The sequence below is a fragment of the Carlito syrichta genome, unplaced genomic scaffold (assembly GCF_000164805.1).
Source record: "Carlito syrichta isolate Samal-C Ts95f unplaced genomic scaffold, Tarsius_syrichta-2.0.1 Scaffold314793, whole genome shotgun sequence".
Taxonomy (NCBI): Eukaryota; Metazoa; Chordata; class Mammalia; order Primates; family Tarsiidae; genus Carlito; species Carlito syrichta.
In genome coordinates this window covers 681,798-700,719 of record NW_007258889.1, presented here as the reverse complement: position 1 = coordinate 700,719, position 18,922 = coordinate 681,798, and the positions used below count along the sequence as shown (strand labels likewise).

The 18,922-nt window shown below is 42.9% G+C and overlaps 1 protein-coding gene across 3 annotated transcripts in view; it reads right to left on the bottom strand.

The window, feature by feature from the left end:
* The window catches only part of LOC103274503 (keratin, type I cuticular Ha1), a 35,060-nt gene extending 21,020 nt beyond the window's left edge, over window positions 1-14,040 (bottom strand). Inside the window, exons 1-7 of one of the 3 annotated variants that reach the window (XM_008071946.1) lie at window positions 13,654-14,040; window positions 13,370-13,452; window positions 12,886-13,042; window positions 11,651-11,812; window positions 11,433-11,558; window positions 11,035-11,255; window positions 9,878-10,346 (exon numbers count right to left, since the gene is read on the bottom strand). In XM_008071946.1, coding sequence (XP_008070137.1) covers window positions 10,184-10,346; window positions 11,035-11,255; window positions 11,433-11,558; window positions 11,651-11,812; window positions 12,886-13,042; window positions 13,370-13,452; window positions 13,654-14,001 — 1,260 coding nt within the window. In that variant the 5' untranslated portion in view covers window positions 14,002-14,040 and the 3' untranslated portion in view covers window positions 9,878-10,183. Of the gene's footprint in view, window positions 1-9,877; window positions 10,347-11,034; window positions 11,256-11,428; window positions 11,559-11,650; window positions 11,813-12,885; window positions 13,043-13,369; window positions 13,453-13,653 lie in introns of those variants that run through there. The other 2 variants (XM_021719532.1, XM_008071948.1) reach the window with 2 other exon arrangements.
* Window positions 14,041-18,922: the final 4,882 nt, after the last annotated feature.

Genomic DNA, 18,922 nt, shown 5'->3' with positions numbered 1-18,922 from the left:
CCTGGATGTTAGGCCTTTGTCAGATTTATAGTTGGCAAATATTTTTTCCCATCCTATGGGCTGTCCCCCCACTCTCTTAATGGTTTGCTTTGCAGAAACTTTTTGATGAAGTCCCAATTGTCTATTTTTTTGTATTTATATGCTTTAATTTATGTTTTTTTTCTGTTTTGTGTATCTTCTGTAGGTATGTTCTATGTGGTTATCATGGAGCTTATCTAAAACAACTTATAGTTATAAAAGTCTATTTTAATCTGATAACAACTTAACATCAATGTACAAAAACTTTGCACTGTCTGCACCTTTACTTCTCTTACACACACTTTATATTATTAATGTCAGGATTTATATTTTTATATTGTGTATCTATTAACCTATTTTTATAATTATAGTTATTTTAATACTTTTATATTTTAATGTTTATGCTAAAATTAAAAGTAATTTACCTACCCTATGGTATTATAGTAGTCTATATTTGTTGGTATATCTACTTTTACCAGCAAGTTTTTTCAGACACTTTTATATTGCTACTTGGCATCCCTTTAGCACTTCTTGTGAGGCAGTTCTAGTGTCTCAGTTTTTGTTTGTCTTTATCACTCCTTCATTTTTTTAAGTATAGTTTTGCTGGGTATAATATTCTTGGTTGACAGTGCTTTTCCTTTCAGGATTTTTAATATATCATCCTACTTTCTTCTAGCCTGCAAAGTTTCTGTTAGAAATCCACTGATTGTATCATGAGGATTCCCTTGTATATGATGAGTAACTTTTCTCTGACTGCTTTCAAAGTTCTCTTTTTTATTTTGACTTCTGACAACTTAATTATAATGTGCATCACTGCTGATTTCTTTGTATTCATCTTATATGGAATCTGTTGGGCTTCCTGGGTCTGGGTGTCCATTTTATTTCTTAGATTTGGAGAATTTGGGACCTTTATTTCCTTGAATGTGCTTCCTTCTCCTTTTCTTTCTCTTCTCCTTCTGTAGCTCTCATAATGTATATATTGTTCTGCATGATGATGTCCTATGTCTCTTAAGCTTTCTTCATTTTTTTAATTCTTTTTTCCTTTTTCTCCTATAATTGAATATTTCCAGTAGCCTTTCTTTGAGTTAACTGATCCTATCTTCTTCTTGATTTAGTGTGCTGTTGAACCCCTCTAGTAAATTTTTTAGTTTAGTTATTGTATTATTCAGCAACATGATTTATTTTTAGTGTTTTCTTTCTCTTTGTTGAAATTCTCACTTTATTTGTATTTTTTTCTCCTAATTTCACAGAACATCTTGATGATGGTTACTTTGAATTTACTTTCAAGTAAATCATATACTTCTATTTCATTGGAATCATTTTCTGGAGGTTTATCTTCTACATTTTTGAAACATATTTTCCTGTTTCTTCATTTTTTTAACTCTTTATGCTGGTATTTATGCATTAGACAAAGCAGTCAAATCTCCATGGTCTGAACTCATACAGGAGAAGACCCTCGCTAATCAGTACAGCCAGAGATTTGGGGAGGGGCTCTCAAATCTTTGTGCTCATCCAAATCACTAACTTTGTTCTTTGCAACCTCCAAGCATCTTGAGTATGCCGGGTTCTATCAGCACTCTGACACAGATGAGATAAATTCCCCTTTCCTAAGGCAGTTGCTATAAATGTCAGAATATGGATCCACAGTATATTAGACCCACAACTTTTTCTCTCCCTGTTGGAGACCACTGCCCTGCTTGATCTCTGCTAAAAACATACTTGGCATATGTGCAAAGTCACAACCAGCCAAGGATGCCTATAATGGTAAAGCCAGATAGGCATGTATGCTGAGGCAAGTTCTACAGTGCAGTGTCTATTGTGTTAGAATAGATTTTAAAAGTTATTCATTCTCTTGCAAGCAACTGCACTATATCTTGTAAACAGTCATGCTTTATCACAAAAGCTTTCTAAAATCAAAACAGGGATTTTTCTTTGCACTGTCTGTACTTTGTCCTTAAAGGTTTACTTAAATACATCATTTTGTACCAATAAAAGTCTGGTAGGTAAGATATGGTGGGGGGCCTTTGTTCTGCAAGACACTGTACTGTGAATTGTGTTATTATACTGCCCCGTTCCTCTTTCAAGATCCTTTACCACCCTGCCATGCAGGACAAAGCATCACCCCAGGAAGAATTTGGCATCTAGGACTTTTCAATGGCTCACTCTGCATTGGGCCATGGGAGGGCACTATTATGAATGCTAGTGTGCCTGTTAAAATCATTACCTTTGCTCTTGATGGTTCTCAATGTCTAAAGTATGATGGGTTCCATTCACACTCTAAGACAACCAAGACAGAAGTTGGCATACCCCCAGAAAAATCTGAATGTTGGATATATGGTCTAGTTTTTTTCCTTCCTTCTCACAGAGAAACTGGAATCTGGGGGGTTCCTTCTGATTATATGACATTATGCTAAGGGGAGCAGAGATTATTGTGTGAGACTGTCTAAAATTTTTCTACTAGCTTTGATCTGGTTGGTTTTGCTTCACTCAGGGTGCAAGAACCTCTCAAATAGTAACTGAATTTCTCAAAAAGAGAACTGATCTGCCTTTTGTTGTTGAACCAATGTGTTCATGGGGGCAAGGAGGGTACAGTGATTCCTATTCCATCACCTTCCTGACATCAGTTCCCCTAAAAGAAACACATATTTGAAATTAAACGACCTGGTTTTACATTCTTACCTATGTTATGAGCTTATGTAAGTCAGTTCCCTTTTTTGAGTCTCATTTTTCTCATTTCTTAAATTAAAATAACAATAATTCTGCCTACCTCATAGTTTTTTGTATGTGAATGTTAAGTAGATATTGTATGTGAAGATGTTTGGGGGAGGAAATGACAATGATTATATCTGTAAACTTCATCCTTCCTATTGTCGGCCCAGATGGTTCAGATAAAGAGTTTTTGCGAAAATTATGAAATTTCTATTTTGTAAAATTTTTTGAAAATTTTGTTTATTAAGCAGACACCTGGGCACATTGCCTGTGTTAACCTAGGGGTAATTAAACCTTACTCACTTACCTTGTAAGCACATACCTCTATTCATAAATTAATCAGCAAAAATGCAAATTTAGTATTAACTTATAATCTAGTGCCTGAAATAGAAATTTGGCAGATGACCACTGTCTTCTAACTTCTCTGCTAAGTTTCTGATCTTGTGGGTGTGATTATCTTATTTGGGGTAGTTCTTGAGAAGGACAAGTTTCCCATGCAGGGTTGTATTACCACCAAAGCCTTCTTTCTGGTACTGGCGTTGAAACAGGTCATCCTCTGGAAATCTTCCAGCCTTGCAGCTCTGTGCAAACCTTCATAATAGTCACGATGACAGCAGTGTTGTTGTTGGTAACGATGATGTTGATGATGACTCTACCATCTCATGAATACTTATTAGGTGCCAAACAAAGTGCTAAGTGCATTGGCACATTTCTCATTTGATCTTCTCAACAACCCTACAAGGTTGGCCTATTTTTCACTTTCTACAGATAAAAGAAACAAATTGGAAAGCCTTAAAACCTACCTAATATATGTCCAATAACTGGTAGAACAGGGATTTGAACAACTCAGGTACCTGACTTCTGATCCAGAACACCTAAACACAGTACAAAACCATATTTGGCACGAGGCTTCTCTGGTTTTGTGAGGAAAAGAAAATATTAGATTCATTGCTGCCCATTTTCCCTCCCCTCACTTTGTAGTTTTTCCTTCTGGTCCCCTCTGGGACCCTGTTCCTCACCCTCTTCACACCCCATCAGTCCTCCAAAGGCCTAAGCTTTGTGGAACCCAGCTTCTCTTCATGGTATCTTCCTGAACCAAGACCAAGTTTTACTCATTTACTTTTCTCTACAGAGAAACAACCACCATCCTTTTGCATAACTGGTTGGCATGACCAGACTGGAAATTAGATTTTCTTTCCTGAACATCTAAGTAAATGAGAATGTACAATCACATGACCTAAGGTGATTTTGAACCTGGGAGAAAACCTTCCCTCCTAATTCCAAACTTTTAACACTGTAAAAGTGTTCTCAGAAGTTCTGTTTTCTAAAATAAAAGAATTCTAAAGCTAGAAAGACCTGAATTTATGGAGGAGAAAACTAGTGCCCATACAGTGAGGCAGTAAGGAAATAAATATCAATAGATTACCTTCTAGTCAGATAGTTTAAGTACCTTTATACACAGTGTTTCATTCTCACACCAAACCCTGGGTGTTCCACTTCCATTATTGTAATCAAGTATCAGAGATGAAGTATCTGTAATGGTGGAAGAAAACTTAGCTTGTCTAAAATGACACAAGTAAGTAAATTCTACCTGACCCATCACACTTATTTTGAGTTAAAGAGATGAGACACTGACCTAGGCCAGTTTGTATCAAAACACAAGAGCTTTAAAGAACTATAGATTGACCTTCCATGTGACCCAGTATCCTCCATTTGGGAATATACCCGGAGGTACTCAAGTCATTCTACCAAAAAGATACCTGCACACACATGTTTGTCACAGCTCCATTCACAATAGCAAGACCATAGAACCAACCACGCTGCCCATCAACTTGGATGGATTTAGAGTCTATCATACTCAGTGAACAGAGTACCATATACTCTCACTCATAAGCTGACCTTCAACAATTATCATAATACTATAAGAAAAGGATTGACAGTTGAGGGAAACTGCTAGGGGAGGGAGGGGCACACTTCATCAACAAGAATACCTGCATAAAGAACATTGGCATACCTAACCCTGAGTTGTACCCCACATCTTTAAAATAAATTAAAAAACAAAAAAATAAAAAACACAAGATCTAGGAGAATAGGCAGAAGAGAGATCATGGATTCCAATGCCATATCTGAGCACATAGACAAGAAGACACCCTAGGCTTCCTGCACATTGCTTTACTCCTCAGTAAAGTGGGAGTCTGAAAAGTGACAAGTCCCAAATAAACACAATTTCCATGCTCCTCTTGTCAAGCTTATAAAGTAGATAGAAAAGAGACATGTTCATCTTCATTTTACATCTGAGGAAACTAAAATTCAGAGAAGTCATATGTCTCCAAGGACATAGAGCTGTTGAGAAGATAAGTCAGAACTAGAATCCAGGTTCTGGTAAATAAGTCTCAACCTGGCTCATGAGAGATTCATCACCTGTAGAGCTTCTGAAACTCACAGTGTCCAGACTGAATCCCAGGTCAACTAAATCACTCTCTTAGGGAAGACTCACATCTCAATTTTTTTTTTTTTTTTTTAGGTTTCTGAATGATTTTAAAGCACAGCCAAGGTTGAGAAACACTGTACTGCTCTGTATTTTATATAATGACAGAGTGCCTGGAAATAATTTAAAATTCACATGGAAATTTTTGCGAGGAACTAGAACATATTTATTTACAAAGTTAAAGTGTAGCCACAGAGGTTGAGACTTTAGTTTTTTAAAAAATATGGCAGAATGTACAGATCCTATAAGTTTTGCTTCTGGGCAGAATTTTTCTTTATTCCAAAATGCTATCTCTATTCAAAGCATGTTTAGGGCTTTCTGTTTTGTCAGTGTCTGTATCTTTTTAATATCCAGTTTGCTGATAGCAAACCCTTGTCCTCTGAGAATAAGTTTGACTTTTTTGAAGCCAAAGAGAAACCTTATGAATTAGGTATGCAATCAAGTGAGATAATTTAAAAACAAAAACACCTCCATATGATCATGACTCATAATTTCTTCTAAAGCCAATTTCTAAAGAGACTTGCCAAAAATTATTTGGCATCTGTGCTAAGGAACAACTTTGAAGAATGTTATTGACCTAAATGTATTCATTCTGCCCTGATTTTTAAAATTCTTCTTCATATTTTATGGTGGTGTCTTATGTGGAGTTTAAATCTATTTTAAATTCCTTAATTGCTAATAACCAACTCTGATTTTGAGCAAGTTTCCAAAACTCAGTTTCCTCATCTGTAAAATGTGTTTAATTTCCAGCATTGTTGTGAAGATTAATTAAGATAAGCTTCCAATATTGTGCCTAACCCGTAATAGATGTTCAGTAGATAAGAGCTGTATTAATTTCCTATTGTTGCTGTCATTGATTACTGCAAAATTAGTGGCTTAAAGCAACACAGATATATTGCCTTAAAGTTCTGTAGGTCAGAAGTCCAAAATGTGTCTAAAATAAAGGTTTTATGCTGTATTGAAATTTAAGGTAACAAGTTGTAGTTCTATACACTAACAATGAACAATCCAAAAAGTAAATTGAGAAAAATATATATTTGCAATAGCATCACAGAAAAAAAAATTTAGGAATAAACTTAACCAAGGAGGCAGAAGACTTGTACACTGGAAACTACACAACATTGTTGAAAGAAATTAAAGAAGATATAAACAAAAGGAAAGGAATCCCATGTTCATGGATTAGAAGATTTACTATTGTTAAGATGACAATAATAGCCAAAGCAATCTATAAATTCAGTGAAATCCCTGTCAATACCCCCAATGACTTTTTTTTTCCTGCAGAAATAGAAAAATCTGTCTTAAAACTTATGTCGGATCTCGAAGAACCTCAAATAGCCAAAACAATCTTTAAAAAGAACAACAAAGTTGGAAAACTCACACTTCCTGATTTCAAAACTTAAAGCTACAGACTTATAGACCAATGGAATAGAACAACAATCCCAGAAATCCACCCTTACATTTACGGTTAAATGATTTTCATCAAGGGTGCCATGACCATTCAATGAGGAAAGTGCAGTTTTTCTCAGCAAATGGTGCTGAGAAAACTGGATACTAACAAGCAAAAGAATGAAGTTGGATCTTTACCTTATACCATATACAAAAATTAACTCCAAAAAGGATCAAAGACTTAAATATAAAAGCTAAAACTATTAAATTCTTAAAAGAAAACATAGAGAAAAAGCTTTATGACATTGAATTTGGCAACGATTTCTTACATATGACAGTAAAAGCACAGGCAACAAGAGAAAAACAAGCGATACAAATGACTTGAATAGACATTCTCCCAAAAAAAGATATATAAATGGCCAATATGCACACGAAAAATTGTTCAACATCACTAATCATCAGGAAAATGCAAATCAAAAACACAATGAGAAATCACTTTACACTCATTAGGACGGCCATTATTGTTTTAAAAAAAAACACAAAATAACAAGAATTTTATTGTTGACAAGGATGTAGAGAAATTGGAACTTTTGTGCATTGCTGGTAGGAATGCTGAAGGGTACAGCCACTATGGAAAACAGTATGATGGTTCCTCAAAAAAATTTAAACAGAATTACCATATGAACCAGTAATTCCACTTCACAAAAGAATTTAAAGTAGGGACTTAGACTGATATACCAACATTCATATCAATATTATTCACAACAGCCAAAAGGTAGAAACAAACCCAAATATCCATTGATGGATGAATGAACAAACCAAATATGGTATATACATACAATGGATTATTATCCAGTTCTTGAAAGGAATGAAATTTCAATACATACTACAACATGAAAACACTATACTAAGTGAAATAAGCCAGGCAGCCACAAAAAAAAAAAAAAAGGCAAATAAGGTATGATTTTGCTTGTATGAATTACCTAAAACGGTCAAATTCATAGAGACAAAAAGTAGAATAGAGGTTACCAGGGGCTGGGGTGCGGGTAAGAAGGATTTATTGTGAAAATAGCGAGCTTCAGTTTGGGGAATTATGAAATTTCTGGAGATGGATAGTGGTGGTGGTTGCACAACAATGCGGATGTATTGAATGCCCCTGAATTGTATATTAAAAATAGCTACAATGGTAAATTTTATGTCATATGTATTTTACCACATTTTTTTTGTTTTCAATCAAGGTGTTGACAGGGCTGTGTTCCTTTCTGGAGAAGAGAATCCATTCCCTTGCCTTTTCCACCATTTGTAGACGGCCTGCATTCTGTGGCTCATGACCTGTTTCCTCCATCTTCAAATCCTGCAAGGATGGGCAAGTCCATCTCACGTTGCATCACTCTGACCTTCGTCCACATCCGTATCTCCCTCTCACTCTTTTCTGCCTCCCTCTTCTACTTTAAAGAACCCTTGTGATCTTGTGATGACATTGGACCCACCCAATCATCCAGGGTAATCGCCCCATCATAAAATCAACTGATCAGCAACTTTAATTCCATCTGCCACCTAATTTTCTTTTGTGTCTAATCTAACATATTACCAGGTTCCAGGAATTCGAACACAGCCGTCTTCGGTGGGGGTCGACGGGGTGGAGGGAACAATTATTCTGCCTCCCATGGGAGATATTAGCATTGCTTTTGTATTACTGTAAAATAATATATGTCAGCAGGATGTGGAACAAGGAAACAAGCCACATTAGAGAAGGACTGAGCTTGACCTTGAATTTGAAGGAAATCACAGACACTGTGGTGAATCACAATAGAGAAGAAATTCTAGGTCAGTGGCTTCTCACAAGCCAAGTAGCAAAGTACACAAATATGAATCCATCCTGGAACTTGAGTTTTAAAAAGAAGAATCAAGAGAGAAATGATGATAGAAAGAATAGTTGCTCAATTCATTTAATTATTTTAAAACCCAGGACTTGGCCGAGTGCAATGATTCCCACCTGTGAGGCCAGTACTTTGGGAGGCCAAAGCAAGATTACCTGAGCTTGAACGTTTGAGAACAGCCTGGGGAACATGATGAGACCTCATCTCTATAATAAATTGAAAACTTAACTGGGTGTGCACATCTGTAGTTCTAGCTGCTTGGAAGACTGAGGCAGAAGGATCACCTGAGTCCAGCAGGTCGAGGCTGCAGTAGCTATGAGCATGCCACTGCACTACAGCCTGGGTGACAGAGTGAAACTCTGACTCAAAACACACACACACACACACACACAGGGGACTGTGTTTCACCCAAGTGGAATTTGATACCTGCCTGGGAAGTGTGGTGGGTAGGTTGGTGGGAAAAGTCAGAGACCTCCAATCCCTTCAGCTCAAAAATGTGCTCTGGTGTCTCAGAAAGCTGATGATTATCACATCCATGGGTCTTCACTAAAGTTAAAGACACCTTTTCTTGATAAACACTGATGCCATTAGGCCCCAGTGTTGTCCCATTCAGTACTCGGAGAGTTACTTCTAGCACCCACCAGCTGTTCACAGTGCCAGGGGACATGGTAGGTAACACCACTTGGGGACTAGCTTTGTCCCTTCTAACAAGTCGTAAATAAGTTGAAGCAGGTTCTGTGTCTTTCTTTATGTGTCTCTCCTCATCCCACCCCTCACTGCACAGAGGAGGTATTCAACAAGTACTGGTCTGGTTTAACTAAGAAAAGGTCAAAGTATCAAATGAAGAGTTGATGGGGTCTCTTAACACCCAGAGTTGGTGAGGACAAGACAGCAGCTGGGAGTCCAGGCTGATAATCATCAACCCATACAAGGAAAAGGAAGAAGTCCTGGGCATGGCTGGGCAAGCCAGAGGGTCCCTCTGCTGAGACTGCCTGGGCCATCAAAAACCCAGACTAACACAACACTGGCCCCAAAACTCCTGCTGAAAAAGATGAGTTTTCCAGAGCCTCTGGCCAGCTTCCGGCTCATGCCTCCTCTGTTCAGATTTGGATTCCAGCAGCTCCGGGAGATGTCGAGGACAAGGGAAGATTCAGGAATGGCCAAGGGGAAATGGGAACTGCAGCACTGCAGCCGCCCCATCCTCCTTTCTGCCGGCCCGCCTGCCTTACCCATGGGTCCGAGGTGCCAGGCCAGCTGTCTGCCCGCCAGGCATGGAACGGCTCTTGCATCCAAGAGTCAAGCCATCATATGGTCTGTCTTTCAAGTGGCTTTTTTATAGAGTACTCAGGTGATGAGCACGTTGAGACAAATGAATACCAATGAGAAAGGCATCTGCTTTGCCAAGGAAATCATGTTTATTGGGAGGTTGCGAGGGAGGGGCACTGGCACATCAGAGAGTTCTCTAGGCAGGCAGCGGAAGCAACAGACCCCAGGGAAGGAAAGCATGAGCAGGATGGTCTGGAGTAGGCTGGGGAGGCTGGAGAGGCTGGAGGCTTCGGGGAGGTTTCTTGGCTGCTCTACTGGGGCCGCTTTAGCCATGCAAATGGTGTTTTGGGGCCCCCGTTGTCAAATGAACCAAAGCCAGGTCAAAGCCCTGGAGCCCCAGGCCCTGTGTCCCTGCTCCTCTGATATCCCCTAGGTTCTAGCGCACGAAGGAGTTGCAGGGCCCACAGCGGGGGCGTGGGACACAGGGCGTGCAGGGGACAGGAGGGGCGCAAGGGGTACAAGGGGTGCAGGGATTGGAGACACAGGGCCCAATGGGCTTGCCGCAGGCATTGGTCGTGGCACAGGGGTTGCTCGGCAGGCTGCAGACAAAGAAAGATGTGGAAACATGAGTAGAGGGAGATTTAGAATCATATACCAGAGAGGCCCCTAGTATGGAGTGCCTTTCAGGCCTGGGCCTGGCCTAGAACAGAGAAGATCCAGGCTCAGCTGCCACAAAGCTAACTAGCTAGCACCTAGTGGTCTCCCTACCCTAGAGTGCCAATGTGCTAGATGGAGAGCTAGACAGAGACTCTAAAATTCTGACATCCGCTCTCAGATCTGGCCATGCCTAGCTGGTGACCTTGGGCAAGTCATTTACGTGCTCCAAATCCCAGCTTCTTCTCCTATAGAATGGAAGAAATTCAGATCCAGCCTACCTGGTGGTAAGTATAAGGCCAAATAAGGTAGCCTACAGGAATGTACTCACTACACAATACAGTATTGTACAAAGGAAGACATCGATCCCATGTGATGCAATCATACTTATTAACATAGTAAAATGCAAAGGCTTGGCTATATAATTTCAGTTTGTACATCAAACACTTCTTGCAACCAAACCATTTCATGTTTTAAATGATAGCCCCATTACGTTTTCTGAGTTCTGTTGGAGCATGTCTAAGGTGAAGGCATGATTTCCTGTATAAGGCATGCAATCTTTGCACTGTATCCAACCAAGTGGTACATCCACGTATGCCTCCCTTCATCAGACACCCCTGGCTGTGTACTCACTTGCAGTCCTCACTCTCCAGCAGGCTCCGGTACGTGTTGATCTCACATTCCAGCCTTGCCCGCACATCCAGCAGCACCTGGTACTCCTGGTTCTGACGCTCCAGATCACAGCGGATCTCGGCCAGCTGGGACTCCACGTTACTGATCATGCACTGCACCTGGGACAGCTGGGAGCTATAGCGGGCCTCGCTCTCTGTCAGCGTGTTTTCCAGAGAGTCTCTCTGTGGAGGGGAAGATCAGAAATGTCAGAGAGCAGCTCCTTGAAAGGGTTTCTCCACGGAGTTCCAAAGATATCCCAGGCTCCAGGAGTTAAGGAGGGTGTATGGCCCCAAGGGCACCCCTAGGATTCTGCCTCCCCAACTCTCCATTGCTCTGCAGTGGGTCTGAACAGCACACACCAGGTTGTGCTGGGCCTGTAGCTCGATCTCCAGGGCGTTGACCGTGCGTCTCAGTTCAATGATCTCCGCCTGGCAGGACTGCAGCTGCTCCGAGCTAGACACCACCTGCTTGTTCAGCTCCTCGGTCTGCAACACCCAACAGGAGAAGCCGGGATCAGACCCTGCCTGAGGGCCCTTGGGGCTTCGGGTATGGAGTGGCCACGTACTTAGATGCCCACCTGTGTGGTGAACCATTCCTCCACTTCCCTGCGGTTTGTGTCCACCAGGGCCTCGTACTGGCACCTGGTCTCATTCAGCACGCGGTTCAGGTCCACAGTAGGGGCAGCGTCCACCTCCACGTTGAGGCGGTCTCCAATCTGGCAGCGCAGGGTGTTGACCTCCTGTGGATGCAGAAAACGCAAGAATTGCCTTCCTCAACAAAGATGGACTCTAAGCAATGGAATTGCTTGTTGAAGCCCGCTTGTCTATTTTCTCAGAGAAGAAACTTTGAGTGGAGCCATCAGTGACAGCTCAAGGCGCTCCATGTGGCACAGCTCTCTCCTCACCATCACTGTGTCCTGGCACTTGGCTTCAGAAAGATACCTCTGAAGGATGAACTAATCAGTGCACAATTTTCCCAGTTTGTAATTGGCTGCCGGGTCCCAGAATGCCAAAAAAAAAAAAACTGGCCGTTCAGATGGTGCATCAAAGAATTCTTGCTATCAAGTAAGGGGTAATAGCATGCCATAGCCCCTCCCAGAAGAGGGAAGGAGCCCCCAAACATGCTTCACCAAGACTTTGAAAGAATAGAAACTCACATCCATCAGGCCCGGGGGGGGTTGTTCTTTGGAGGAGAAAAAAATGGCTTGCACAGTAACAACATGGCAATGCAGGACCCATTCTGCACCTCAGTGACCAGTTACAAGCAGATGGGAGTGCTCTAAAAAATTCAAATCATGTACCAGTTTTGAGTGAGAGATATATCCAGCCTGGGAACATGGATAGGTTTTATCTCTCTCTCTCTAATTTCTTTCATCATCATGTTTTGGTTTTTTTAAAGGAAATTTATAAAGCCAGAGCCTTGCCAGGCATGCAGGTTCATGCCTGTAATCCCAGCACTTTGGGTGGCAGAGGTGAGAGGACTGCCTGAGCTCAAGGGTTTGAGGTCAACCTGGGCAATATGGCAAGACCTCATCTCTATAATAAACCAAAAAATTAACCAGGTGTGGTGGCACATGCCTGTAGTTCCAGCTATTTGGAAGGCTGAAGCAGAAGGATCGCCTCAGCACAGCAGGTCAAGGCTACAGTGACTATGAGTGTACCACTGTACTCCAACCTGGGCAACAGAGTGAGACTCCAACTCAAAAATAATAATAAAGCCAGAGTCTTGTATTCACATATCACTCCAAATCCCTAAAGCTGCCCTCAGTCCAAGGCTGGATCAGGCTTCTTCATGTCTCACTTCTGGTCTCACCTGTTCATGATTGCTCTTGAGGCAGAGAAGTTCCTCCTTCAGAGACTCCACCTGGGCCTCCAGGTCCGATTTGCACAGGGTCAGCTCATCCAGGATCCTGCGCAGCCCGTTGATGTCCGACTCCACCAGCTGCCGCAGGGACATCTCAGTCTCATACCTGCGCAAGGACAGGGCAGAGCAGTCACTGGCAGATCTTAAATACTCACCTCTTGGATTACCTCATTTGCTTTGTCCTCCCACTTTCTGAAATGAGTAGACCCAGGAGGCAGAGTTCTGGAGACTCCATCAAGATGAAATATTCATCCCCAAATAAACATCCTCATATATCTTTGTGATTCCCTCACTGGGTTCTCCCCAGTCCTCTGCAGACCCCTTCACGACTGATGGGTTGATCTATTCTTCAGTAAAATAATGGAAATTGCTTTTCTTCAACTAGAGGTTCAACAAAAGGAAGGGACCCTGGTGCAAATTCCAAACAACTCACTTGGTCCTGAAGTCATCTGCAGCCAGCTTGGCGTTGTCAATCTGCACCACCAGTCTGGCATTCTCAGACTTGGTACACAGGATCTGGGGACAGAGAAGTTGGTTAGTGAGGGCTGAGAATAAATAGGAAACCATCAACTTCTTTTAAGTGACTTCAAAAGTCATTGTGAAGGAAAAAGGGAGAAGCAAGAATAATGACTGCCCAGCCAAGAAACACGCTTCTCCATCCCACAGGAGAACCACAGCCAGCTCCCCTTGGGTAGAGACGGCAGCTAGGCCCCTCACCTTCTGCTGGAGCTCCTCAATGGTCCGGAAGTAGGACTGGTAGTTGGCGCACACCAGGGGCTCCTGTGGCTGGCACCGCTCCCGGATGCGGCACTCCAGCTCCGCGTTCTCCCGCTCCAGCTGGCGCACCTTCTCCAGGTAGCTGGCCAGGCGGTCGTTCAGGAACTGCATGGTCTCCTTCTCATTGCCATTGAAGGAGCCCTCGCAGAACCAGTTGCAGCTGCTCACGTTGGCGGGGATGTTGCAGGCCCCGGGCAGGGTGCATCCGTGGCAGCTGGGGGGCACGCAGGGTCGAGAGGCACAACTGGTGCGGCAGCTCAGGCTGGGTAGGCAGCAGGAGTACGGCATGGTATGGGATGGAGGAGTGCCCGGCGGAAGACAGAGTCCAAGTTCGCCAAGCCTCAGAGCTGTGGGTCTCCTTCCTCCAGGGAGCATTTATACCCCTCCATGGAGGGTGTGGACACAGTGTGTAATATCTTTTTTCTTTTTATTTCTTTGCTGGTTTTCAAACGCCCTTTCCTTCAGTCTGTTATTTGCCTTCCTCAGAAGAGTCCCTCATCCCATAAAACTTTTTACTTGGGCTTCTTGCTAAGTCAGGACTCCTCTGCGGGCGGGACACCCATGAAATCCAAGTTCTGTGGTACACCTTCAAAGAGGCCCAGTCTGGCCCAGGTATCTGCCCTCCTTCACTGGGGGTTGGTCCACCCAGTGACATTCTTCTGTGTCATATGATCTTACTCACATCATCCTACTCACGTCCTGGCCCACCTGGCATTTTTAGGGAGAAACATAGATTGGCTGGAGGAAGAAGTTGCATTAAGAGGCAACAATGAATTCTCCCTCTGCATTAAAAGAAGAATCTCTTCTAGAGTCAAGGGGGCCGTGGCGGTCAACTGGACAGCGACTTGCATTTTAATCCATTTCCTGTTAAGAAAAAAAAGTGCAGCTGGCTGCTACATTTGTTTAATTTTACATAAACATACTTTTTGGGGCTAAAGCAAATCTAACTGGTTTTCAGTGTGCAAAATAAGATACAAAAACTGTTCTTGGAGTTATTTCTAAACAGAACTTATTTCTAATCCTAACAAGAATTACATTTTTTAAAAATACTGTTTTTTGTAAAAAGAAATATCACTACTAAAAACAAAATGCTATGAATAGAATGGTATCATTTGTTTCTGAAGACTATCACTATTCTAGAGCAATGTGAAAATAATAATAAAAGTGAGATATTTTGTGGCAAACGCTGGGAATAAGGTTAGGGCTGCAATTCGCAAGTTATCTCGAGGTAAATTACAGCAGCCACAGGCATCATCAGCGAGTATTCTCTGGGCAAACAGGAAAAGGGTTAAGGAGCCGGGTAATGCCCCCTGTATCACTTAAAAGAATTATGGAAGAGAGGATTTTAAAGACAGAGGCTTTAATCTTTAGTCTGAGAACAGGCAAGTTTCTGGAGAAAAAGGTCACTTTGAAAGAGGGCTGGCCAGGTGCAGTGGCTCACGCCTATAATCCCAGCACTTTGGGAGGCCAAGGTGAGAGGATTGCCTAAGTCCAGGGGGTTGAGACTAGCCTGGGCAACTTAGTGAGACCTCATCTCTACAATAATTGAAAAAATTAGCCAGGCATGGTGGCATTCACCTATAGTTCCAGCTACTTGGAAGGCTGAGGCAGAAGGATCACCTGAGCCCAGCAGGTCAAGGCTGTGGTGGCTGTGAGCATGCCACTGCACTCCAGCCTGGGAGACAGCGAGACTAGAACGCAAAAATAAAAGAGGGCTAAAAAATGTCAACAGAGAGATCAATATAAATGCATTTAAATTGCTCTAGGAAAAGTATCTGGGGGCAAGCATGAAAGAAAGGAATCAGCAAGAGTTTGCCAAACGTTTCTATGGGGTATTCATCACATCAGAATAGTGGGTACATTAGAAAAAGCAGGAGACAGCCGAAAGGGGCCTCCACAGCATGAAATCACAAGAAATTGATCTTAAAACTTCACATGAAGGCCAGGCACGGTGGTTCATGCTTGCAGTCTGAACACTTTGGGAGGCTGAGACAGGAGGATTGCTTGAGTTCAAAAGTTCGAGATCAGCCTGGGCAACATCACAAGACCTTGTCTCTACCAAAAAAAAAAAAAAAAGATTTTTTTAAAAATTAGCCAGGCATGGTAATGCGCAACTGCAGTCTCAGCTACTCAGGAGGCTGAGGCAGAAGGATCACTTGAACCCAGGAGATCAAGGCTGCAGTGAGCTGGGATTGTGCTACTGCACTCAGCCTGGACTAGAGTGAGACCCTCTATGAAAAAAAAAAAGAAAAAAAAAAAACCCAACTTCATTACATTACATTCTATGATACATCCATGTTGGCTCTAACATTTAAAAAACACACACATACACTTTTAAGTTTGCAGCTGAACTTTCTAACGTTTTGCCCAGTTCTCTAAGGGAAATAGATACACCAGGAAGATGTGTCGCCTTCCATCTGGGACTCCCCATCTCCTGCCCAAGTGGTTGACACGCCACCTGCCTTAAGATCCAGAGGTGTAAAAGTACCCAAGGCAGGGTTCTGTGGTGATGTGACAGAATCCGAGGGCCTGAGCACCAGGAAAGGACATGCTGCGCACAGCACAAGCAAAGGTTTTGCAAGACCAGCTAGAGTCCCTTGCGGTTGCTTGGGGCAGTGCAGGAAGGCACCGCAAGATCTGAGTAGGAGGTGGCCAAAGTTCTGAATAGGTAAAAGTTGCACAATCACAGGCACCACCAGGTACCACCTGAATCTCAGGAGGCAGCTCCCCAGCCTCCACTGTGGCTTTGGCTGACAGCCAGAGCTGCAGTTTTATGGACAACTTACCAGAGTCCTTCGCCCCACAAGCTTTCATGATAGTATTTGTGTTGCACTCAGATAAAAGGTCCCTCATCCAAGACCATGTTCACCACTCATTAGAATGCCATTTGGATGAAAAACCCCGCAGCACTACAAAGAAGTCCAACACTTATAATAAAACCAAAATGTCTTTGTTTTCTTCCAAGATAATTAAAGGAGGGAAAGAGGTGGTTCGAGAAACAGGTACCACTGAGACTTTCCAGAGGAAGGACGCAGGGCTAGGAGACAGCTGTCCACGGGAAGCTTCTGTCTCGTTTCACCTGGGCATAGGATGAATGGAAAGACTTGTGCACCTGACTGGCAGGTACTCGCCAGTGGGGACTAGCACAGTCCTCTGCTTCCTAACCTTCGTCAGCCAGCTCCAACCACGGACTTGCCAGCAAGGAGTAATTCGTTTTACCCTGAGCACAGACTCGATGCCAGCATCATTCTCCAAGCTCTTTCGTCTTGTCTACTGATTGGTCAGCATAGCTTGGTGGAGTCAAAGGAGAATGTCAAAGAAGAATGAGAAGATTCAAGGACTGGGTTGACGAAAAAAGAAAAATGGAATCATTATATGATGCAGAGAGATCAGAGACGTGTAAAGAAATGAGACAAGGAGAGATCAGGAAAACAAAAAAGAAGAGGCAAAGAGGAGGCCTGGAAGGAGTCCTCAGAACCATACAGGACCACGTGTGTCAGACAAAGCTAGCCCATCTTCTCGTTGGCTAACCTGAGGTGCAAAGCTGAGACGTAGCAGAAAAACTAAGCTGGTGAACTGCAAAGTGGCCCACTCTGCTGAGTGTCCTTCAAGACGTTGATGGAGATGATTCATAAAAGAGCTACAGTCACAGGACCTCAGTTTCTGAGGCTTCTGAAAGAAGTGACATTGTTCCCAGATGTCTGGACCAGAGCACCACCTCTATGATCCAGGCTTGTTTGTGGCTAAGAAACACACTGCTGTCTACACCCAGGCAGTGCAAACTCAGAAAGGACAACGCTACCTGTTCCTGAAGGACTAGGGAGTGTGGAGAGGGGAGATGGTCAGACCTGCACTGATTGCTTCAGGTCATGGCCAATTGGCAGCCACACAGAAGAAACAGGCAGACAGGAACCCTGGTTATCTGCTGGTTACTCCTAGAGAGTCCTTTCTCCCTGCTGACTGCCTGCAGAAGGTGAAACGGCACAAGACTTCAGGATGGACACCACTGAAGACGGGCTGGTGAGTAAGCACAGTGCTACCTTCCTTTGTAAATCAAGCCTCTTTCTTGCAGTGTTTTCAAAGTCTCGGTAGACTTGAGTGAATCTGCTTCTTGAATTAGTGAGGAAAATGGGAGGCCAGGGTTGTAAAGTCTCCATGACCTCACACAGGTTGGGAGTGGGCTTCATCACACTCTTGATTTCCAGATTGGAATATATGCAAATTGTATTCATTCAGAGAGAAGAGAGCAGTCAGTGGACTATCAAACCTACGTTCTTTTTAGTCCAATTTAATTCAAAGCACACTTTATTCAGCAGCTTCTCTCTGCAAGGCACAGGACTCAACCGAAACAGAAGAATCATCATTCTGATAAATGATTATCTTTTTATAAACAGTTCAGGCCAATATAGGTTTCCAAAATATATAAGAACTTTCCAGAAGGTAAGGAGATGAGATATTTAGAAGGCATGAGATGGACATTTGGAAATATTTTTGTATTTAATGCAAGTAGAAAACCACACATGTAACATTAAGGGCAGCAGTCACTTGCTGAACATCTACTGTATGCTTGGCACAGTCCCATGGGTAGGAGACACAGGGGGCGGGAGGTGATGCACCCCTGCCCCCAGGAGCCCACAGTCCTGCTGAGCAAACAGACAGGTCCACAAACAGCTAACATAATTTAATTGGTACCTTTGCCCCCCAAAATTCCATCTCCCACTGCCCCCTACTTCTGCCCATGGCTACTCCTACTCCATCCCCATTTAGGCCCTTTTTTTTCTGAAATGGAGGGTCTCACTATATTGTCCAAGCTGGACTCAAGCTCTGAGGCTCAAGTGTTCCTCCCACCTCAGTTTCCCAAGTAGCTGGGATTTGCACCCAGTCAGGCCACTTCAATTCAGTTCACGATTCTCAGCCACAAGGTGAAGGGATGAAGCCATTTCCAATTATTCTCTTGTCTCGAAAAGGAGATTTATTTGTGCTTCTCTCTTTAGATGACTCACAGGCAAAGACCTGTGAGTATTCAAAGATCTGATCTCATTAGAATCCCAAGCCGGGCTCGGTGGCTCAGCCTGTAATCCCATGCCTTTGGGAGGCTGAGTGAGTGGATTGCCTGAGCCCACGGGTTCGAGACCTGCCTGGGCAACTTGGCGAGCCCTGGTCTCTACATAAATCAAAAATTAGCCGGGCGTGGTAGCGCACGCCTGAA